The sequence below is a fragment of the Microcaecilia unicolor genome, chromosome 3 (genome assembly GCF_901765095.1).
Source record: "Microcaecilia unicolor chromosome 3, aMicUni1.1, whole genome shotgun sequence".
In the NCBI taxonomy this organism is placed as follows: domain Eukaryota; kingdom Metazoa; phylum Chordata; class Amphibia; order Gymnophiona; family Siphonopidae; genus Microcaecilia; species Microcaecilia unicolor.
Window position 1 is genome coordinate 254,085,828 of NC_044033.1, and position 23,125 is coordinate 254,108,952.

Genomic DNA, 23,125 nt, shown 5'->3' on the forward strand with positions numbered 1-23,125 from the left:
TTGTGCCACTGCCTCCTGCACTGCCATTCCAAAGGCAAGCCAGGTATGATGATTATTAGCTTTTCTATAAGGTGGATAATAAAACCATGGAACCAAGATAATATGCTACCAGACAGTGATACCTAAATAATAAAATCCTGTGGTCAACTAAATTGAAAGCATGGGATAGATTGCATTGTATAACAATTGCATTTACCCTGTGCAACTATTTTCTGTACTATAATTTTTCCAGATCAAGCAATTTAACAATATACCCTGCCATTATTTTCACCAATAAGGGAATAGATGCAATTGGACAGTAATTAGCAAATTTTCCTTGGGGTTTTTAGGAGTAGGAGTTAAAACAATAATAGTAATGTGATGGAAAAACTCCGTTAGTTAAACAGTTGTGGAAACCATAGTCCCGTTCATGTGTTGTTCATAATTTATGCAGAACAGCTATCCAGGCTACAGCTCTTCTTGATAAATCTAGTATCCTTCATATTCATGGGCAAAAAGCCCTCCTAAAAAGTCAGTTGGTAGGTATATCACATAATACTTGTGACATCTCAAAATCCATGTCATGGTCTGCAGTTCCATTTACACAAAGCTGAGTTCTGATTTTAGCCACCTTTTCCTAAAAAAAAACTGCACTAATGCTGGGGGGGGGGGGGGGGGGGGGGGGGGGGGGGGGGGGGTTCATGATAGCATTGTGCTTATTATTACAATCAGTTTTGTTGTACAAGTTTAGCTTCATTTGCCTTTATTTGAAATTTCATAAATAAAAAATTTTGTAAAAATGGAATAAACTTTTCAATGGGGTGGAGCTAGGGTAGGTGGGGCTAGGATGGGGCCCCAGCAAATTGGTCTGCATAGGGCCCCGCACTTGCTAAGACCGGCCCTGCCATCAGTGACATGTCCAAACATGGCTGCCCCCCCCCCCCCCCGAACAAAGCTTAAACTTCACTATTCAAAATGTCAAACACTCCATTATAGCCTGTCCCACCCCTACCCTGAAGAGCTCATACCCATCGGTGCTTCATAACTGGTAAGGACTTTATCCCATACTAATGGATAATGCCCTGATGAGTCCCTTTTTGAGGGTAGTGCAGCCTGTCCATTCTCCAGTGGGTAGTTCCAGCATCTCAAAGCAACATGCCACTCTTACGTGGATAAAAGGGCTTCAGTGAAGTTTATTAACACAGAACACCAGTGTATGAACAGACACTTTTAATTTGTAGCTGAGACCATGGAAGGTAAAGTGATCACAAGGAGTCCAATACCTGAAACTGTCTCAGGTCCCAAAAGTTTGCCCCAGCCTGGCACTGGGATGCTGGAGAAGCAGGGAGAAAATTCCACCTTAAATTCTCTGGGGCAAGATTTGTGCAGTGTGAGGCTGCTGCCCTCTGGTGGTCTGAGCAGATACTGCAGTTCAGTAGGATGAGCCCCTCATGAGGCCACCAGCCCTGCCCCTAACCTGTCATAACTTCATTTTGCATTGTGTGGCTGTGGGAAACAGGCTCAGACATGTCTCTCAGCAAAGAATGTTGATACCATCAGATGCTTTCAAAGAATAAGTTTCCAACAGATGTCATGCTTCTAGGCAAGCATAGGACCGGCCTCTTGTCTTCCGTACTGGATCCACTGTCTTTCTACTTTCTTGGACCTGTTTCTGCAGCAGGCGTGAGCTACAAGGACGATGGTCAGAACCAGCACAGCTACGGCCAGACCCATGCGTGCTATATTCTCTTCTGTGAAATCACTTCTCCAGCCTGGGGGAAAAAACAAGAGAAAAACCCATGAGCGGAAACATGGCAGACAGTAAGCCAAGCTAGTCCCCAGGCTCAGAGATACCAAGTTCCCCGGTTCTAAGCCGGAGATGTTTTGGCCAGTCCTGGATTTGAACTTGAATCCCAAAAGCAGGGTGGAATGTGTAGTTCCATATCATCATGCTGATCAATCCATAGACTGGTGGGTTGTGTCCATCTACCAGCAGGTGGAGATAGAGAGCAAACTTTTGCCTCCCTATATGTGGTCATGTGCTGCCGGAAACTCCTCAGTATGTTCTCTATCTCAGCAGGTAGTGGTCACACACAGCAGCAGCTCTGGCTAGGCCTCCAAGCCTAATTTTTAGGTTTTGTTGAGTGCCTGGGGTTGAGGGCTCTTCTTGAGCAAGTGCAAACCTGGTGGCGCCAGGTCCCTCCTTTTCTCCCCCCTCCCGCTGGCTCCGTTAAAAAAAAAAAAAAAAATTTTGAACGTCCTTAAGGCGTTTATTTCGACGTTTATTTAAACGTTTATTGCAGCTACTCACTGGGACACCAGGTCATTACAGCTCGGAGCGGAAAGCAGGTAATTTTTACCTTTTTATAGCGGGCAGGGGATTCCCCGATTGATCTCCACGTGGCATATGGCGTCGGAGGGCGAGGGCGCAAAGGGTCGCTTGGGCGCTTCTAGAGGGGATGCGGGGGTCTTAAAGTCTGATTCGCCCTTGTTGGGTGACAGTTTCGTGACCGATGAGTGTCCCGGTCCTTCCTCCGGTGTGGCGGTTTTTCCTGCCATAAACGCCCATCCCCCGCTGCTCGCCTCCGCCATCTTGGCCGGCCACGCGGCTCGGACGGCTTCTTCTTGGGCCGCCCTTGAGGTAGGAGACATTAATGCCATGAACGCCCTTAATTTGGGCGACGGCACAAAGGCGGCTAAAGTTAAGCGCCGTTCTTCCCGCGCGGCTCCTTCGCGGAGTGTCGCGCCGGACGCCATCTTGGATGCGCAGCATGTTTCTCCCCCGCTCTTGCGAGCGCCGGTTGAGGGTGCGTCTAGGGCTGTAGCCCAGGCTGCGGAAGTGCACAGTCTGGGGGGTTTCTCCCCCGAGTTTATTTTGCTGCTGCATCAGGCCTTCCTTATGCACAACGCTGCCCCTGCTCCCTCGTCTGGTAAAGAGGTTGAGGCCCCCGGAGGTAAACGCCCTCGGGTTGATTCCCAGGCCTTGGAGGACTTTGTCTCCTCCGATGTAGATGAGGGCAGCGTATCTGAGTTCTCCCAACGGTCCTTTGCGGATTCCTTGGAGGAGACGGATCCCCGCTCGGATGGAGCGGATGACCCCTCTGCAGCGCGGCTCTTTAGCTCAGAGGATTTGCCCAACCTGTTAGTGCAGGCCATGGGCATTTTGAAGATTTCCTCTCCGGAGGACGTCTCTCCCTCAGCCCCTGTTGGCTCTGCCATTATGCTGGGGACGAAACGCCCGCCTAGAACCTTCCACGTGCATGATGCCATGCGCACCTTAATTTCGGCTCAATGGGATGTCCCGGAAGCGAGCCTTAAAGTGGCTAGGGCTATGTCCCGCCTCTATCCTTGCCTGAAAGTGAACGTGAGGCCTATCTGTGGCCTACCGTGGATTCTTTAATCACTGCGGTGACTAGAAAACGGCGTTGCCGGTGGAAGGTGGCACGGCCCTAAAGGACGCCCAAGACAGAAGATTGGAGGCGGCCTTAAGGTCGTCCTTTGAGGCGGCTGCTTTAAGTTTGCAGGCCTCAGTTTGCCGCTCCTATGTGGCCAGGGCGTGCCTGACTATGGTGCAGCGGGCTTCCCCCTCGGATCATTCCTTGAGGGCTGATTGGCCGGCCCTGGAATCGGGCTTAGCCTATTTGGCAGACTTGCTGTATGATGTCTTGAGGGCCTCAGCTAAAGGCATGGCTCAGACAGTCTCTGCGCGGCGGTGGCTTTGGCTGAAGCATTGGTCTGCTGACCACGCCTCTAAATCCCGCCTGGCTAGATTGCCTTTTAAAGGCAAGCTGCTCTTTGGGGTCGAGCTGGACAAAATCGTGACAGATCTCGGCACGTCTAAGGGCAAGAAGTTACCAGAGGTCAGGGCTCGGGCTAGTACTCGCCCTGGTACCTCCAGAGGACGGTTTCAGGAAGCCCGTCGGTACCGCCCGGGCAGGTCGGGCTCCTCTGCCCCCTCTTCCTTCAAGAGGAACTTCTCCCCCAAGCAGCATTCCTTTCGCAGAGACCGCCGTCCCGGAGGTGCTCCCTCCGGTCCTCCCCCAGGGTCTCGTACCCAATGACGGGGCCTTGGTCCACGCCCCAGTGCAGATTGGAGGACGGCTGTCCTCGTTTCTGGGCGAGTGGACCACAATAACTTCAGACGCTTGGGTGCTGGAAGTCATCAGAGACGGCTACAAGCTAGAGTTCTGCCGACCCTTAAAAGACGAGTTTGTACTCTCTCCCTGCAAGTCTCCGGTCAAAGCTGTGGCAGTGCAACAGATCTTGGACAATCTGATCCGCCTGGGGGCGGTCGTTCCGGTGCCAGAAAATCAGCTTGGCAAGGGACGTTACTCCATTTACTTTGTGGTACCAAAGAAAGGAGGTTCTGTACGGCCTATCCTCGACCTCAAAGGGGTCAATCGGGCCTTGAAAGTTCGGCACTTTCGCATGGAGAGCCTCCGCTCTGTTATAGCGGCAGTGAAGGCAGGAGAGTTCCTGGCATCCTTGGACATCAAGGAAGCGTACTTGCATATTCCCATCTGGCCTCCTCATCAACGCTTTCTGCGTTTTGCAGTACTGGGCCGACACTTCCAGTTCAGAGCCCTCCCATTCGGGTTGGCTACTGCTCCGCGGACCTTCTCCAAAGTAATGGTGGTCATCGCGGCCTTCCTGAGGAAGGAAGGAGTACAAGTCCATCCTTATCTGGACGACTGGTTGATCCGAGCCCCCTCTTATGCAGAGTGCGGCAAAGCTGTGAACCGGGTGGTTGCTGTTTTGAGCTCCCTGGGGTGGATCATCAACTGGGAGAAAAGCCAGCTGCGCCCGACTCAGTCCCTGGAGTATCTGGGAGTTCGATTCGACACCCAAGTGGGCAGAGTGTTCCTGCCAGACAATCGGATTGTCAAGCTTCAGGCTCAGGTGGACCGGTTCCTAGTAGCCTCTCCTCTTCGGGCTTGGGACTATGTGCAGCTGTTGGGCTCTATGACGGCCACGATGGAAGTAGTGCCCTGGGCCAGGGCTCATATGAGACCACTACAACAATATCTGCTGCAGCGATGGACTCCGATGTCGGAGGATTATGCTGTGCGCCTTCCCTTGGACCCAGCAGTGCGCAAGGCGCTGAGCTGGTGGACGCAGACAGACAAGTTGTCTGCAGGAATGCCTCTGGTGACCCCGGAGTGGATTGTCGTCACGACAGACGCCTCTTTGTCGGGCTGGGGAGCCCACTGCTTGGGAAGGACAGCGCAGGGGCTCTGGTCTCCTGCAGAGGCAAAGTGGTCTATCAACCTCCTGGAACTCAGAGCCATTCGGTTGGCGCTGTTGGAGTTCATCCCGGTACTGGCGTTGAAGCCAGTACGGGTCCTGTCGGACAATGCCACGGCTGTGGCCTATGTCAACCGCCAGGGAGGTACCAAGAGCGCCCCTCTAGCCAAGGAGGCCATGAATCTATGCCAGTGGGCGGAAGCGAACCTGGAACAGCTGTCAGCGGCCCACATTGCCGGAGTCATGAATGTCAAGGCGGACTTTCTCAGTCGCCATACCTTGGAGCCCGGAGAGTGGCAGCTATCTACTCAGGCGTTCTTGGGCATCACGAAGCGCTGGGGCCAGCCGAGCCTAGATCTGATGGCGTCATCGGCCAATTGCCAAGTGCCGCGCTTTTTCAGCAGAGGACGGGACCCTCGATCCCTGGGAGTAGATGCTCTTCTCCAACAGTGGCCGACACAAGAGCTTCTCTATGTGTTCCCGCCCTGGCCCATGTTGGGCAGGGTGCTAGACCGGGTGGCAAAGCATCCAGGCCGGATAATCCTGGTGGGTCCAGACTGGCCCAGACGTCCCTGGTATGCAGACTTGATCAGGCTCTCAGTGGACCATCCTCTGCGGCTGCCAGTGGAGCAGGGCCTGTTGCATCAGGGTCCCGTGGTGATGGAGGATCCCTCCCCTTTGGTCTTACGGCCTGGCTATTGAGCGACAGCGTCTGAGGAAGAAGGGCTTCTCAGACAAGGTCATCGCCACTATGCTGAGAGCGAGGAAGCGCTCTACATCTACTGCTTACGCCAGGGTTTGGCGTACCTTTGCAGCGTGGTGTGAAGCAGGCTCAGTTTCTCCATTCACTGCTCCAATTTCTTCAGTGTTGGCATTCCTGCAAGAAGGTCTGGAAAAAGGCCTGTCGCTCAGTTCCCTTAAAGTCCAGGTAGCGGCCCTGGCTTGCTTCAGGGGCCGTCTGAAGGGTGCTTCCCTGGCTTCGCAGCCAGATGTGGTGCGTTTTCTCAAGGGAGTTAATCACCTGCGCCCTCCTCTGCACTCAGTGGTGCCTGCGTGGAATCTCAACCTGGTGCTAAGAGCATTACAGAAGCCGCCTTTTGAACCCTTGTCGAGGGCATCTCTGAAAGACCTGACGTTGAAAGCAGTCTTTTTGGTGGCTATCACTTCAGCCAGAAGAGTTTCCGAGCTCCAGGCACTCTCATGTCGAGAGCCTTTTCTGCAGTTCTCTGAGGCAGGAGTGTCTATTCGCACAGTGCCTTCCTTCCTGCCCAAGATTGTTTCTCGCTTCCATGTGAATCAGCAGCTCTGTCTCCCTTCCTTTTGTAGGGAGGACTACCCAGAGGAATACTCTGCTCTTAAATATCTGGATGTGAGATGAGTCATCATCAGATACTTGGAAGTGACCAATGATTTCCGGAAATCGGATCATCTGTTTGTCCTGTTTGCAGGTCCTCGTAAGGGTCTGCAGGCTGCTAAGCCTACAGTGGCAAGATGGGTCAAGGAAGCCATTGCAGTGGCTTATGTGGCCGCGGGGAAGGTGCCGCCTATCCAGCTGAAGGCTCACTCCACTAGAGCTCAGGCGGCCTCGATGGCAGAGGCCGGGTCCGTCTCCTTGGAAGAGATATGCAAGGCGGCAACTTGGGCATCGGCCCATACATTCTCCAAGCATTACCGCTTGACTGTGGCTGCACGGGCGGAGGCCCGGTTTGGAGCTTCAGTGTTGCGGTCAGGGATTTCAATGTCCCGCCCTGGGTGAGTACTGCTTCGGTACATCCCACCAGTCTATGGATTGATCAGCATGATGATATGGAAGGTAAAATTATGTATCATACCTGATAATTTTCTTTCCATTAATCATAGCTGATCAATCCATAGTCCCTCCCAGATATCTGTATTGGTTATATTCTGGTTGCATTTCAGGTTCAAGTTTAGTCTTCAGTTCCTGTTCAGGAGGACTTCGTGTTCAAGTTTTTTCACTTGGATTCTTCAAGAGTTGAGACGAGTTTGTGTTACAGTGAGCTGCTGCATTCCTCTCCCCTCCGTTTTACGGGGCTGGATTGAGACTTAAAATTCTGCCGGCACTCCCTCCCGCTTCGTGCGGCTGTAGGGCAGCTTTGTACCCCTCCTGCTTCGGCGGTGTTCGGGTCAGTCAGCTCCTCCCGCGGTTGCGGTTGCAGGATAAGCCAGATCCCCCCGCTTCGGCGGGGTGGTGTCCCTCCCCCGCTCCGCGGGGATGAGCTGGACGGATTCCCCTCCCCCACTTGTGTGGGGATGAGCTGGGTTAATTCCCCTCCCCCGTTTCGGCGGTGGTGAGCTGGGCAGAGTGTCCCTTCGTGGGTGTAATTCTCTAAGTGCTGAGTCCTGCGGTTGGAGCTTTGATATCGACATACTGAGGAGTTTCCGGCAGCACATGACCACATATAGGAGGCAAAAGTTTGCTCTCTATCTCCACCTGCTGGTAGATGGACACAACCCACCAGTCTATGGATTGATCAGCTATGATTAATGGAAAGAAAATTATCAGGTATGATACATAATTTTACCTTCTTAATCCTTCCCACTGAAAATCAGTGCTTTAAGTCCCATACTGCACCAAGATGGGCTGGGTCAGAAATCCAGGATTGTCCCAAAACCTCCAGCACGAACTGGGTAATTTGGCAGCTCTGCAGGCCATCCCCATCCATCTCTCTTGCCCCCTCTTGGGTTTTCAGCACATCCCCAGTGCATAAACCCAAGACAGATGTGCTTTTTGTTTAGGTCTGAGATTTGCATATACTGGTATCAACCCAGGCAAATTCCTTTTGAATATCCTGACATGGGGGGGAGGGGAGTGAGGCGGCCTATAGAACTAGCATGAGAAGCTAGTTGTTTCAGAGCCCTGGAATGGGTAAGCAGACCCTGCGAGGTGGAACGATGCACAATTTCCAGAGTCCATATCTGTTATACTGGCAAGAATGGCTTTGAAGAGTACTTGTGCGGGTTCTTCTGAATTAAAATTCAGAGCCCTGTAGGTCTGGAATATCCCCACACACGCTCTGACGTGTAACAGCATATTTTACGTAGTATATGGAGATGGGAATTGAGGCATTCAGGACAGGACATTCACAAAAGGTTCTGCCCAATGTGAAGCCTTTTGAAAAATACTCTCATGAGGAGCAGGAGGGCAAATGTATCTGTTAGCACATCCTGCGGGAGCAGCAATATGAACAAGCAGCATGCAGAAGTTATTCAAAGTCGTTAAATCGCGGGAGGATTGTGGAAAATTACAAGAGGACCTTACGAGACTGGGAGACTGGGCGTCTAAATGGCAGGTGACGTTTAATGTGAGCAAGTGTAAAGTGATGCATGTAGGAAAGAGGAACCCGAATTATAGCTACACTAGTAAGAAATGCCCGTTTCTGGAAAAAATGAAACGGGCGCTAGCAGGGTAATCCCCCCCCCCCGTCCTCCCTCCCGAGTTGCAGACACCCCCTCCGTGCCTCCGTTCCGAGTTGCACACCTCTCCTCTTCCCCCGTTCGTCCCTCAGTGACGTGGTTGCGAGGGCCGCCCCGCCCTCAACGTCATCGCGTTTTGATGCGAGGGCCGCCCCGCCCTCAACATCATCGCATTTTGACGCGAGGGCCGCCCCGCCCTCAACATCATCGCATTTTGACGCGAGGGCGGAGCTACAGTGACTGGAGCCTGCAGGCCAAACCGGATATCTCGGGCGCCTCAAGTTTCCGGCTTGAGGCTTCAAAGTGCCTTTTATATATATAGATCATGCAAGGTTCCACGTTAGGAGTCACAGATAAAGAAAGAGATCTAGGTGCCGTCGTTGAAACCTTCTGCTCAGTGTGCGGCGGCTAAGAAAGCAAATAGAATGTTGGGTATTATTAGGAAAGGAATGGAAAACAAAAATGAGGATGTTATAATGCCTTTGTATCGCTCCATGGTGCGACCGCACCTCGAATATTGTGTTCAATTCTGGTCGCCGCATCTCAAAACAGATATAGTGGAATTAGAAAAGGTGCAGAGAAGGGTGATGAAAATGATAAAGGGGATGGGACGACTTCCCTATGAAGAAAGGCTAAAGCGGCTAGGGACCTTCAGCTTGGAGAAAAGGCGGCTGAGGGGAGATATGATAGAGGTCTATAAAATAATGAGTGGAGTTAACGGGTAGATGTGAAGCGTCTGTTTACGCTTTCCAAAAATACTAGGACTAGGGGGCATGCGATGAAGCTACAAAGTAGTACATTTAAAACGAATCTGAGAAACTTTTTCTTCACTCAACATGTAACTAAACTCTGGAATTCGTTGCCAGAAAAATGTGGTAAAGGCAGTTAGCTTAGCAGAGTTTTAAAAAGGTCTGGATGGCTTCCTAAAGGAAAAGTCCATAGACCATTATTAAATTGGACTTGGGGAAAATCCACTATTTCTGGGATAAGCAGTATAAAATGTTTTGTACTTTTTTGGGATCTTGCCAGGTATTTGTGACCTGGATTGGCCACTGTTGGAAACAGGATGCTGGGCTTGATGGACCTTTGGTCTTTCCCAGTATGGCAATACTTATAAACTTATGTACTAAGGAGCGCCCTGGCTCTCCCCAAATCTCTGCGTCTGCAGCCTTTATAAATTGTTGCTCCATACTGCATCAATACTCCACTGACAAATTCAGACCCCTCCCCACCACACACACACACACACACACACATCAACAAAAATGGAACCCCTCAAATCTCCCCTGGACATTATCACCCCTCCCCACCCCCTTAACAAAATCAGACACTCCCACAAATCTCACCACTGGATACTAGTATAACCACCCCCCCATGCACCGCTATCAAAGCCAGACCCACTCGTACACACTCTTGTCAAAAGCAGACCCCCCCCCCCCCCACATCCCCTCACAGGATATTAGTATCCCTCCCCCTGAAGCTTTCTGACAAAAGCAGAAGCCCTCCTCAACCCCCCCCCCCCTCAGGCTGAACCCTTCAACAAACACTCTCCCAACCTTCCTTGGTGTTATCGGGGTTCTCCTTGGTGTGTAGAGGGGGGCAGGAACAATCCCGTCTGGCACCATGTTCAAAATGCCCTTATTTGATAGATTAACCCCAAGCAGTAGTACTGGGACAATACCACTAGAGGGCAAGTGGTTCCAGAGAGGAGCAACTGGGGATCACTCCTGCCCCTACTAGATATCAAGGAGACCCCTGGTAATACCCGGGGGAGGGTTAGGTGGGGGAGTTTTGCTTCTGTTGGTGGCGATGCTAATAGTGGAGGCAAGGTTCCTGGGGTGATACTGATTTCTGAGGGAGTAATAACCAAGGGTCCATCGAGCCCAGCACCCTGTCTCCGACAGCAGCCAAAAGAACAAGGATTTCTGTCACGTCTGTGGTCGTGACCCCTCTCAGGCTTACCTTATTTCTGGCGGTCAGTTTCTAAGCTGGCTTCTGTCTGGTCTTTCTGAGTTAGTTCTGTCTCTGTTTCTGTGTGCTGTTTCCCGTTCCAGACTTCAGCCCAGTCCAGTCCGGGTCTTCCGGCCTGCCAGACTTGCTTGTCTTGTTTGAGCCTGCACAGCACCCATAGCTGCCTGGTGATTGCTGCAGCTGAATCTCAGCTGCTGCTGGTCTTATTAGCCATGTTGGAAACTCTCTGCTTTGCCTTTGCATCGCCTAAGGTCCTGGTTTGTTGGTGCTTGCTGCACTTCTGCCTAGTCCAGTTTATAGTCTATATTCTGGCCTGATTCTAGTTTAGTCTTTGTGTAGCTTTGTGTTCTGTACTGCTTGTTTACTGTATTGCTTGTTTCCCAGTCTTGTTTCTTGTTCGTAGTTCGGTGTGTAGTTCTTAGGTTGTCTTCGTTTCTTATTCAGTGGCTGCCTGGCAGCTTCTAGTTCTGTCTCCTGTCTGTCTATCAGTGTTTCGTCCCTGTTTCAGTGGCTGCTTGCAGCTTTCAGTTCTGTCCCTAGTCTGTCTGAGAGTCCTAGTCTAGTTTTCTGCCTAGCCTCCCTGTGTGCTCTAGTCCCTGAGTGTATCCTGCTGGTATCCAGTTCCGGCCCTGTCCGGTAGTCCTGCCAGCCACCTGCACTCAGGGAATCAATCAGGTGAAGTCTAGTTGGCCCTGTCACAGTTCTGCCTTCTCCCTGTGTGGGGTGGTTTTGCCTGCCACTGCCGCTCCTCAGCAGTGGCCCAAGAGCTCACAATCCTAGTTCCTGCGTTTTTGTAAACGTGACAGAATGCAAAGGCCATGAGCTCGGCAAGATCATCCTTCCAGCTGGGCTTCCAGCCCACGACTGTTTTTTCTGTTGGCAGTCCGGGTCTAAGCCCAGGTCCAGCCCCTAGTTCCAGGTTGGATTTTGGTCTCGACCCAGTTTCTGCTCTTGATGAATTGATGACGCTCCGAAATTACCGTGATAACCTTTTTCTTGATCCAGCCTTGAGGAATACTCCTGAAGCTGCAGCTGAGAGAAAGCGTGCCTGGGGGGTTTGGGTTTTCTGCAAACCCAGTTCCGGCGATTGATTCTTCTATCATGTTGGCATACTACCACCACAAACTTCTCTTGGATCCGGCCCTGCGGGATACTCCGGAAGCTGACGCCGAAAGAAGGCGCTGTGAAAGGCCCGAATACAAGGCTTATACGTAGTTTTTGTGGAGCCTTCTGAAGGCCAGTCTCGGTTCAGTTCCTGATTCCAGTCCTGGTCCCGGGGCGGCTCTTATTCACAGATCCAGCCAAGATGCGGAGTCTACGCCGAGTTCCAGTTCCAGCCAAGCTGGTGAGTCCACTCCGAGTTTGAGTTCCAGCCAAGATGATGCTGAGTCCACTCCGAGTTTGAGTTCCAGCCAAGATGATGCTGAGTCCAAGCTGAGTTCCAGCTCCAGCCAAGCTGCTGAGTCCAAGCCGAGTTCCAGCTCCAGCCAAGCTGCTGAGTCCCAGCCGAGTTCAAGTTCCAGCCAAGATGCTGAGTCCAAGTCAAGTTTCAGTCCCAGCCGAGTTCAAGCTCCAGCCCAGCCACCCCTGGTCATGTTTTAAAGCTCCTCCGCAGGTTTCACCATTGTTACTCATGGAAACCTGAGTGCTCCCTTGGGGACACGGGAGCCTTGAGGGGGAGGTACTGTCACGTCTGTGGTCATGACCCCTCTCAGGCTTACCTTATTTCTGGCGGTCAGCTTCTAAGCTGGCTTCTGTCAGGTCTTTCTGAGTTAGTTCTGTCTCTGTGTGCTGTTTCCCGTTCCAGACTTCAGCCCAGTCCAATCCGGGACTTCCAGCCTGCCAGACTTGCTTGTCTTGTTTGAGCCTGCACAGCACCCATAGCTGCCTGGTGATTGCTGCAGCTGAATCTCAGCTGCTGCTGGGCTTATTAGCCATTTTGGAAACTCTCTGCTTTGCCTTTGCATCGCCTAAGGTCCTGGTTTGTTGGTGCTTGCTGCACTTCTGCCTAGTCCAGTTTATAGTCTGTATTCTTGCCTGATTCTAGTTTAGTCTTTGTGTAGCTTTGTGTTCTATACTGGTTGTTTACTGTATTGCTTGTTTCCCAGTCTTGTTTCTTGTTTGTAGTTCGGTGTGTAGCAGTGGCGTTCCTAGGGGCGCTGACACCCGGGGCGGTTCGCCGATGCGCCCCACCTCCCGGGTGCAGCACCCCCCCCACAGGAACAGCGCGACCCCTCCCCCGGGTGCACGCCGCTGGGGGGGGGGGCTGCGCGCCTGTCGGCTCTTCGTTTCCATGCTCCCTCTGCCCCGGAACAGGAAGTAACCTGTCCCGGGGCAGAGGGAGCATGAAAACGAAGAGCTGACAGGTGCGCGGCACCCCCCCAGCAGCGTGCACCCAGGGCGGACAGCCCCCCCCTCCCCCCCCTTGGTACGCCACTGGTGTGTAGTTCTTAGGTTGTCTTTGTTTCTTATTCAGTGGCTGCCTGGCAGCTTCTAGTTCTGTCTCCTGTCTATCAGTGTTTCTTCCCTATTTCAGTGGCTGCTTGCAGCTTTCAGTTCTGTCCCTAGTCTGTCTGAGAGTCCTAGTCTAGTTTTCTGCCTAGCCTCCCTGTGTGCTCTAGTCCATGAGTGTATCCTGCTGGTATCCAGTTCCGGCCCTGTCCGGTAGTCCTGCCGGCCACCTGCACTCAGGGGCTTAACTCCAGAGGAACGGTGGTCAAGCGCAGGTGAAGTCTAGCTGGCCCTGTCAGAGTTCTGCCTTCTCCCTGTGTGGGGTGGTTTTGCCTGCCACTGCCGCTCCTCGGCAGTGGCCCAAGGACTCACAATCCTAGTTCCTGTGTTTTGGAAAACGTGACAATTTCGTCCCGCCCATCCCAGAAATAGTGGATTACTCCTACGTCCATTCAATAACATTCTATGTCCTTTTCCTCCAGGAAGCCATCTAACCTTTTTTTAAACTCTGCTAAGCCAAGCGCCCCAACCACCTTATCCAGCAATGAATTCCAGAGTCTAACCACGCGTTGAGTGAAGAAAAACTTCCTCCGATTCGTTTTAAATTTACTACACTGCAGCTTCATCGCATGTTGGAGGGTGTGGGGGAGGGACTTCCTTCAACCTGTGCCCCTGCCACTTCAGCCTGCCTTGGGGTGCATGTAAAGGCCGACGTGGGAATTGTCTGGTCTCCACAAGTATTTCCCTGTAAGAAACACATCTGTAGATGGTTCCGAAAGCTCAACTCATGCCCTATCCAAAGCTGCTTAAATTCTGTACGTTTTTTGGAAAAAGAGCAGCTTTTAAAATTGTTATTCGCAAAGCTGCTATTTTCACATGGAGATATTCTAAAACAAGAGCCTACCTCATATACGTTTCTCCGAGTAACCATCCTGAGGTAACATACCTTGGCTGATGGCCTCAGTCCGACTCAGGCCTATATCTGAATTAAAATCCGAATTGTTCCGCCTGAACGAGCAGTTGTTCATCACCTCCAGGTCAAGGCTGGCCACGGTGGGGAAGATAGGAGCTGTCCAGGCTTTACCTTTTTCCTGAGGTCTTGGGTCCTCTTGATTGTAGACGAAGGATCCAGCAGGAACAGAGCAGTTCCCAGTAGGTGATCCGGTCCCCAGCGTATCCTGGAGAATTGGGGGCTTGTGAGGAATGTCTTGATAGGTCAGTGGTAAGAAAAATATAAAAAGATAGAGGGAGAGGGAGAAAGAGAATGCAGATTCAGCATTTACCACACCTGCATGTGATGGGATTGTTGATCTGAAGACTGCGGCCTACCTTCCACATTGATTCTCAGGGTGTCGCTGGGCTCAGACCAGAGGACAGGCTGTGCCAGGGTGTGGTAGTAACAGCGGTACCTCCCTCCGTCCTGGAGGCTGGCGTTCCGGATGTGAAAGACCACCGCAGCTGTGTGTCCAGTGGGGTCCTGCTCCTTGATGAGAATCCGGCCTTTGTACAGGGAGAACCTGACACCTGGGTATGAACACTGACACCAAACGGCAAAGTTCTCCCCCTGCAGAAGAACCGTGGCAGGCTGCACCGATATCGAGGGCTTGGGAAATGCCTCTGAAATTGAGAGAAAATAAAAAAAGACAACCTTAGAACCTGGGGGACGAATCAATCGGAAATGGTTAGGCCAAGACACGGGGAAGGAGTTTATAAGAGGAGGCAGAGGTAAATCATCCATAAAACAATTTATTATATAAAGATGCTGTGCCCTTATAAAATAAATCCCTGAACTTACCCCCAGACAGCACGAATTCAGGCCTGCTCCGATGGAGTAAATGTGTACAGGTACCATGTGCATGCGCACGCGTATTTAATAAAACACACATGCACACTGCAGCTCCTCACAGACTCCATCAAGGGATATGCAGACTGAGTCCAGGGCCTCTTTTCAGTGATCATCCACGAATGCTTTTATTAAAGCCTTTTTCTGTGTAAAACGTACTTTACTCGTGGGAGCAGCTTTATAAAATTCACATCTCTGTGACTATGGACAAATAGCCGTAGAAGTGAGGCCTCAGAAGTTTAAAGATGTGCTTTAAGACATGATGTAGAAATTAATATTCTTTCTACCAATGAGTGAGAGTCCTTGTAAAGAGTCACTTAATCTCCCTATGCCTCAGCTCTAATCCCCGGCTCTGTCCCTGATTCTCTGTGTGTGACCCTGGAGTGAGTCACTTAATCTCCCTGTGCCTCAGTTCTAATCCTCGTCTCTGTCCCTGAGACTGTGTATGACCCTAGGGTGAGATACTTTATCTCCATGTGCTTCAGCTCTAATCCCCGGCTCTGTCACTCACTCTCTGCTGGGGGAATCACTTTATCTCCTTGTGCCTCAGCTCTAATCCCTGGCCCTGCCACTGACTCTCTGTGTGTGACCCTGGGTGAACCACTTAATCTCCCTGTGCCTTGGCTTTAATCCCCAGCTCTGTCCCTGGGTGTGTTTCACATGCGCATCTCATATAAAAAATCTCTCACTGGAGTGCAGGGGTAGAAATCTCTCTCCATGCAAAATACTGGGTTCCTGAAACCTGGGAGAAAGAATTTGGCATTTTGGCATCTCATTCCTGGATCATTTGATTATGTTGAAATATAAATCCCATCACTAGTTACATAACCCATCACATAACCTTATACTATTAAAAAAAAACATTATCCCTTCTTGTTTTCCTCTTCAGGAACTTATGAGAATTGAATAATGTAGTTAACTGGAGTTAAATGTTCTGCTTCACCTCGGGCAGCTGTTTGGCTGAAGAGGTGAAAAATAATTCAGTTATGAAGCAGCTACTTGGTGATCACCCCAGACATGGCTGCACTTTATCCATTTGCCATCCAGGCTGGCTCAGCCATAGGCACGACTAGGCGGCTGCTTAGGGCAGCAGCTTCTAGGGGGTGTGTGTGATGGCAATGAGCAGCTGGCAATCAAAGATCGTGACAGCCCAAAGTCATAGAAACAACATTGTATGCTTTCACCAGAACAGAGGGTGGGCAATACCTGTTTATAACATGTAACATAGTAATATAGTAAATGATGGCAGATAAAGATCTGTACGGTCCATCCAGTCTGCCCAACAAGATAAACTCATTTTACATGGTATGAAGAATACCTTAGGCTTCTTTTCCCTCTGCCACTCTGTGCAGTGACCAAGTGAATGAAAAAACAAACAAACAAACAAACAAGCCTTGACTGGCATTTCACTGTGGAACTTCCCTAATGTCAGGGCTTTTTTTGAGGGGGTACTTGGGGCACCTTTTCCATTGTCTGCTAAAATTGACCCATGGTCCCCAACTTTTAACGAAAGAGCTCAGGCTCTACACACCGATTCTGCCTTGTCATAGATTCTGTGACTGGTTGCAGGGTGGGTCCCTCAGTGATCACCCCACCCCTGAATGTTGGCCTGGTATTTGAGTACCGGCATCTTTTTGCTAGAAAAAAAAACGCGCTGCCTAACGTTAGATATGTTACAATTATAGCAAGGCAAGCAGTGCCAGTGGAAGCATACCGGGCGCCCGAGGGAAACCATGACTGTAGGGAAAGTATTGGGTTAATCATTTTTTACATATACAGCTTCTGGACAAGAAAGCACTGTAGTTTGTTCTTAGACATGCTTTTGGCTAAGCTTATAACAAATGTTAATCCAAGTTTAGAAGGTCTGATAGCGCTGCATGTAAAAGGACAAGAATGTACTAATTGTATATGTCATGAAGTTCATCGAAAAAGAGGTTACTGGGAAAATGAAAAATAATGATGCAGGTGCAGGATGAGGTAAGACACGGAGAAATGTAGATGGGAAACTGAGCAGATAGACCATATGGTGAGTGGCCTAGTGGTTAGGGTGGTGGACTTTGGTCCTGAGGAACTGAGGTTGATTCCCACTTCAGGCACAGGCAGCTCCTTGTGACTCTGGGCAAGTCACTTAACCCTCCATTGCCCCATGTAAGCCGCATTGAGCCTGCCATGAGTGGGAAAGCGCGGGGTACAAATGTAACAAAAAAATATATATAAGGGAATAGATAATTGAACAAACAGCTTAGGAATTGATCTAATGGAGTGGAGGAGTGGCCTAGTGGTTAAGGTGGTGGACTTTGGTCCTGGGGAACTGAGTTTGATTCCCACTTCAGGCACAGGCAGCTCCTTGTGACTCTGGTCAAGTCACTTAACCCTCCATTGCCCCAGGTACAAATAAGTACCTGTATACAATATGTAAGCCGCATTGAACCTGCCATGAGTGGGAAAGTGCGGGGTACAAATGTAACAACAAAAAAAAAGGTATATACAGTGGGGGAAATAAGTATTTGATCCCTTGCTGATTTTGTAAGTTTGCCCACTGACAAAGACATGAGCAGCCCATAATTGAAGGGTAGGTTATTGGTAACAGTGAGAGATAGCACATCACAAATTAAATCCGGAAAATCACATTGTGGAAAGTATATGAATTTATTTGCATTCTGCAGAGGGAAATAAGTATTTGATCCCCCACCAACCAGTAAGAGATCTGGCCCCTACAGACCAGGTAGATGCTCCAAATCAACTCGTTACCTGCATGACAGACAGCTGTCGGCAATGGTCACCTGTATGAAAGACACCTGTCCACAGACTCAGTGAATCAGTCAGACTCTAACCTCTACAAAATGGCCAAGAGCAAGGAGCTGTCTAAGGATGTCAGGGACAAGATCATACACCTGCACAAGGCTGGAATGGGCTACAAAACCATCAGTAAGACGCTGGGCGAGAAGGAGACAACTGTTGGTGCCATAGTAAGAAAATGGAAGAAGTACAAAATGACTGTCAATCGACAAAGATCTGGGGCTCCACGCAAAATCTCACCTCGTGGGGTATCCTTGATCATGAGGAAGGTTAGAAATCAGCCTACAACTACAAGGGGGGAACTTGTCAATGATCTCAAGGCAGCTGGGACCACTGTCACCACGAAAACCATTGGTAACACATTACGACATAACGGATTGCAATCCTGCAGTGCCCGCAAGGTCCCCCTGCTCCGGAAGGCACATGTGACGGCCCGTCTGAAGTTTGCCAGTGAACACCTGGATGATGCCGAGAGTGATTGGGAGAAGGTGCTGTGGTCAGATGAGACAAAAATTGAGCTCTTTGGCATGAACTCAACTCGCCGTGTTTGGAGGAAGAGAAATGCTGCCTATGACCCAAAGAACACCGTCCCCACTGTCAAGCATGGAGGTGGAAATGTTATGTTTTGGGGGTGTTTCTCTGCTAAGGGCACAGGACTACTTCACCGCATCAATGGGAGAATGGATGGGGCCATGTACCGTACAATTCTGAGTGACAACCTCCTTCCCTCCGCCAGGGCCTTAAAAATGGGTCGTGGCTGGGTCTTCCAGCACGACAATGACCCAAAACATACAGCCAAGGCAACAAAGGAGTGGCTCAGGAAGAAGCACATTAGGGTCATGGAGTGGCCTAGCCAGTCACCAGACCTTAATCCCATTGAAAACTTATGGAGGGAGCTGAAGCTGCGAGTTGCCAAGCGACAGCCCAGAACTCTTAATGATTTAGAGATGATCTGCAAAGAGGAGTGGACCAAAATTCCTCCTGACATGTGTGCAAACCTCATCATCAACTACAGAAGACGTCTGACCGCTGTGCTTGCCAACAAGGGTTTTGCCACCAAGTATTAGGTCTTGTTTGCCAGAGGGATTAAATACTTATTTCCCTCTGCAGAATGCAAATAAATTCATATACTTTCCACAATGTGATTTTCCGGATTTAATTTGTGATGTGCTATCTCTCACTGTTACCAATAACCTACCCTTCAATTATGGGCTGCTCATGTCTTTGTCAGTGGGCAAACTTACAAAATCAGCAAGGGATCAAATACTTATTTCCCCCACTGTATATAACAGGGGAATTTGTATAGAGTCAGACAACAACCTACTACTTGTGTGTGCTGGATTAATCTCCTGGCCTTGCAAGTAATAAATCTACTTTAAGCCTGACTTGATCTCGTGGTGTTCGTGAGTATTGGTAAAACTCTTTTAACAATGACCCTTACTCTGACCCCTCATGGGTGCCCACCGGCCCTGGCTGCCACAATTCTAACATAGACATTAGGGAAAACTCCACAATAGAATGATTTCTCTTTCTTCTTGGTTCACAAATTCACCTGTTGAGATCCAGATGTTGTCGCTGAGCAGAGAGCTTCCATACTGGCACTGGTAGCGTCTGCCACTGCGGACAGTGAACACCACGCTCTGACCCATGGCAGGAGCTTTCAGCACTTGGACAGGGGTGGGACTGCCCTCTTGGTACAGCTTAAACAGGCCGCCTCGATGAGCCCAAGATGCTGAGCAATTGACCGTGTATCGTGCCTTCGTGCCAGGGACCTTCTGCCAGGAAATAAAGGCCGGCAGTCCGACTGGAACAAGCAGAAGAAACGGTACTTTCAGCACTGTCTTCAGCAGCAAACAGGGGTAAGACAGAAGCAGAGATAAGTTAGTGGGCATTTCTCTAGAGAAATAAAGATATCAGAGCCGCTGGTGGTCAGCGTGGGAATGTAGCTCTGGTCATGGCCAGCCCAGCCATTACGAATGACTAGGAAACTACCAAGGCAGCAGATTCTGGGGGCCATCAAATTCCTGCTGGACTCAAAGCAAAAGAACAGATCCTGACAATCAGGGGAACACCAGGAAAAAGAGATCTTTTTACCAGCAGGGAGGCTGGCAGTATTCAAATATTCCACTTACTCAGATTATTCTAGGAAGCAGTGGCGTACCAAGGGGTGGGGCGGTGGGCGCGGTCCGCCCCGGGTGCACGCCGCTGGGGGGTGCCGCGGCGCGCGCCTGCTCTGAGTTCGTTGACTTCGTGTGTTCGCTGCAGATCCCTCTGCCCTGGAACAGGTTACTTCCTGTTCCGGGTCAGAGGGAGCTGCAGCGAACGCTCGAAGTCAGGGAACTCTGAGCAGGCGCGCGCTGCGGCACCCCCCCAGAGGTGTGCAACCGGGGGGGTCCGCGCTGCATCGGGGGGGGGGGGGTGGTGCACCCGGGGGGGCGGGGAATCACCCCGGGTGTCCGCCCCCCTAGGAACGTCACTGCTAGGAAGGATGGTGCTGGGTGGCCAAGGGTCCAAAAGTTCACTGGAAGGGGTGCAAGGCTGAAAGCTTATCTAGGGTGCCTAATACCATTGCACTGAACCTCTCTCCTGTGGTGGAATTTGAATTCCAATCCCCGAGATCTCCAAAGATGGTATATCAGCTACCCTGCAGGTGCAAAGTATAAATTGTCTGTCTCTAAAGCCCTCTTGTTCCTTATCCCCCACGGCCACATTCTGTTCCCTCATAGGATGATCAAAAGTCAATGCGAGCGCGCAAGCCCATTAGTGCCGTTTTTGTGCACACTTTTAACAACTGTGCACATTACATTCAAATGTTGTCAATCTCATGTAAATAAGGTCATTTCGCGTTCCTCCTGGATGATCGAAACTACTACTACTACTACTATTTAGCATTTCTATAGCGCTACAAGGCATACGCAGCGCTGCACAAACATAGAAGAAAGACAGTCCCTGCTCAAAGAGCTTACAATCTAATAGACAAAAAATAAATAAAGTAAGCAAATCAAATCAATTAATGTGAACGGGAAGGAAGAGAGGAGGGTAGGTGGAGGCGAGTGGTTACAAGTGGTTACGAGTCAAAAGCAATGTTAAAGAGGTGGGCTTTCAGTCTTGATTTAAAGGTGGCCAAGGATGGGGCAAGACGTAGGGGCTCAGGAAGTTTATTCCAGGCATAGGGTGCAGCGAGACAGAAGGCGCGAAGTCTGGAGTTGGCAGTAGTGGAGAAGGGAACAGATAAGAAGGATTTATCCATGGAGCGGAGTGCACGGGAAGGGGTGTAGGGAAGGACGAGTGTGGAGAGATACTGGGGAGCAGCAGAGTGAATACATTTATAGGTTAGTAGAAGAAAGCTAGCGTCTCATGAACAGAGGTGTTGAACGCCGCTATGTCGAAAAACAGTGCCGCAGAATTACGCCAGGTCCTAGCTGGTGTACTTGTGGCGCAGGTCCCACCCCGAAAAAAACAACTTCAAAAACTTTTGTCTTTTATTTTTTTTTAAGAGTATATTCTTTGCTATGCCTCCATCCCTGTGACGGCAGTTGAGGAAGTCCAAAATATGGATATTCCTGTGAGAAGGACATCCATGCCTTTGCTGTGCTTCTGACACCCTTTTTATTTATTTATTTGGATTTTGGATCACAAGTAGCAGCAGTGGGATTTGAACTGGCCACTTCTGGATTGCAAGACCAGTGCTCTAACCACTAGTTCACTCTGCCACTCCTCCATTCTACTCCACTCCCTTGAAATTTGGCCATCCCTGTGGGGGGGAGGTATGTTTGTGACGAAGGCATGGACGTCCTTCTTTCAAACATTTTGGACGTCCTCAACTGCCCCCCCCCCCCCCCACAGGGATGGCCAAATTTCAAGGGCATGGAGGAGTGGCCTAGTGGTTAGAGGACTGGTCTTGCAATCCAGAGGTGGCTGGTTAAAATCTCACTACTGCTACTTGTGATCCAAAATCCAAATAAATAAAGCAGGTATTGGAGGCATAGCAGGCATGGATGTCCTTCTCACAAACATCCACATTTTGGACATTCGTAGCCTGGTGCGTCTGATTAGTGCACATGCATCCAGGCTACTTAGCTTCATTTAACTACGCTGAAGTACCGCTGCATATATCTGCATACATTAACTTCTGATCATGCCATAGCACAACACCGTGCTACTACGGCATTGGAAGAGTGGTATTTCCAGAGTGCTATCTGAAATAGCGCCAGGGTTTGATCATCTGCCTGTCAGTGATAATGTGAAAGGACCTCCAGAAGGAAGTCTGGCTCTAGACAAAGCAGAGAAGGAGCATTTTATAGTATAGTATTGCCACACTGGGACAGACCAAAGGTCCATCAAGCCCAGCATCCTGTTTCCAACAGTGGCCAATCCATGTCACAAATACCTGGCAAGATCCCAAAAAAAGTACAAAACATTTTATGCTGCTTATCCCAGAAATAGTGGATTTTCCTCAAGTCCAATTTAATAATGGTCTATGGACTTTTCCTTTAGAAAGTCATCCAAACCTTTTTTTAAACTCTGCTAAGCTAACCGCCGTTACCACATTCTCCGGCAATGAATTCCAGAGTTGAATTAGACATTGAGTGAAGAAAAAGTTTCTCCGATTCGTACTCACCGGCCAGCACAGTCCACCACAAGTCATGGGCACAGACTGGAAAATGAAAGTGCTAAAATTACAATTCAGACCGTGTTTTAGGTAAAACAGAAAGAGGCCACTGCATCTCAACCTCTGACTGCACACAGAGAAGGCATCAGAAACTAAATGAGAGCAGGACACATCTTCTCCGTGATGGTAATACTCACACGCTGAGAAAAGAAGAGCAGGGTTACAGAGAAGCATCGTGGATCTGGGAAGGATGAGCCAAGGAGACTGAGCTATATATAAAGACACAGATACATTCACTAGCTGAAGAGGAACTTGGATTGGGGGGGGGGGGGGGGGGTTGGAGGGGGAATCAGCAACACGTGATAAGGAATCCACATGAACAATGTCTGTAGGACTTGGCTCTTTGTACTCTCACATAGATTCAGCAGGATTGGCAAGTCTGGATTTTACAAGATTTTGGGGATAAGAGCAGTGCGTTTTTTTTCTAGTGAAAAAGGTGCCAGTACTCAAATGCCAGGCCACCCTTTACAGATGGAGTGATCACTAAGAGACCCACCCCACAACAGTCAGGCCCCCTGCAACCAGAGAATCTATGACAAGGCAGAATTGGTGTGCATAAATTAGCAGGTGTGTAGGGCCTGAGCTCTTTCATTAAAACCTGGGGACCATGGGTCAATTTTAGCAGACAATGGAAGAGGTGCTGGTACTCAGTACCCCCTCAAAAAAAGCCCTGGATAAGGGAGAGTAGTGGAAGGACTCAGAGGGTCACATCGATGCCCCTTCAAAATGAA

General features: G+C 50.0%; 1 protein-coding gene across 2 annotated transcripts; it reads right to left on the reverse strand.

The window, feature by feature from the left end:
- Positions 1-1,190: 1,190 nt before the first annotated feature.
- On the reverse strand, positions 1,191-22,591 carry LOC115465021 (immunoglobulin superfamily member 1-like). Of its 2 annotated transcripts, none has more exons than XM_030195419.1 (5): positions 22,532-22,591; positions 19,275-19,526; positions 14,410-14,697; positions 14,165-14,287; positions 1,191-1,751 (listed from the first exon to the last, which is right to left on the reverse strand). In XM_030195419.1, the coding sequence occupies exons 1-5, from the start codon at positions 22,566-22,568 to the stop codon at positions 1,579-1,581; spliced, it is 873 nt and encodes a 290-aa protein (XP_030051279.1). In that variant the 5' UTR covers positions 22,569-22,591; the 3' UTR covers positions 1,191-1,578. The 2 variants fall into 2 exon arrangements, with proteins under 2 accessions (XP_030051279.1, XP_030051278.1); XM_030195418.1 differs by having other exon boundaries at positions 14,027-14,287.
- Positions 22,592-23,125: the final 534 nt, after the last annotated feature.

Bases quoted from the DNA above. Each gene is read 5' to 3' on its own strand.
- LOC115465021 (XM_030195418.1), bottom strand. From the start codon at position 22,568: ATGCTTCTCTGTAACCCTGCTCTTCTTTTCTCAGCGT. The intron at 14,698-19,274 runs GTGAATTTGTGA...TCTCAATTTCAG, and splicing joins CAACATCTGGATCTCAACAG to AGGCATTTCCCAAGCCCTCG. The intron at 14,288-14,409 runs GTAGGCCGCAGT...TGACCTATCAAG, and splicing joins CCTGAGAATCAATGTGGAAG to ACATTCCTCACAAGCCCCCA.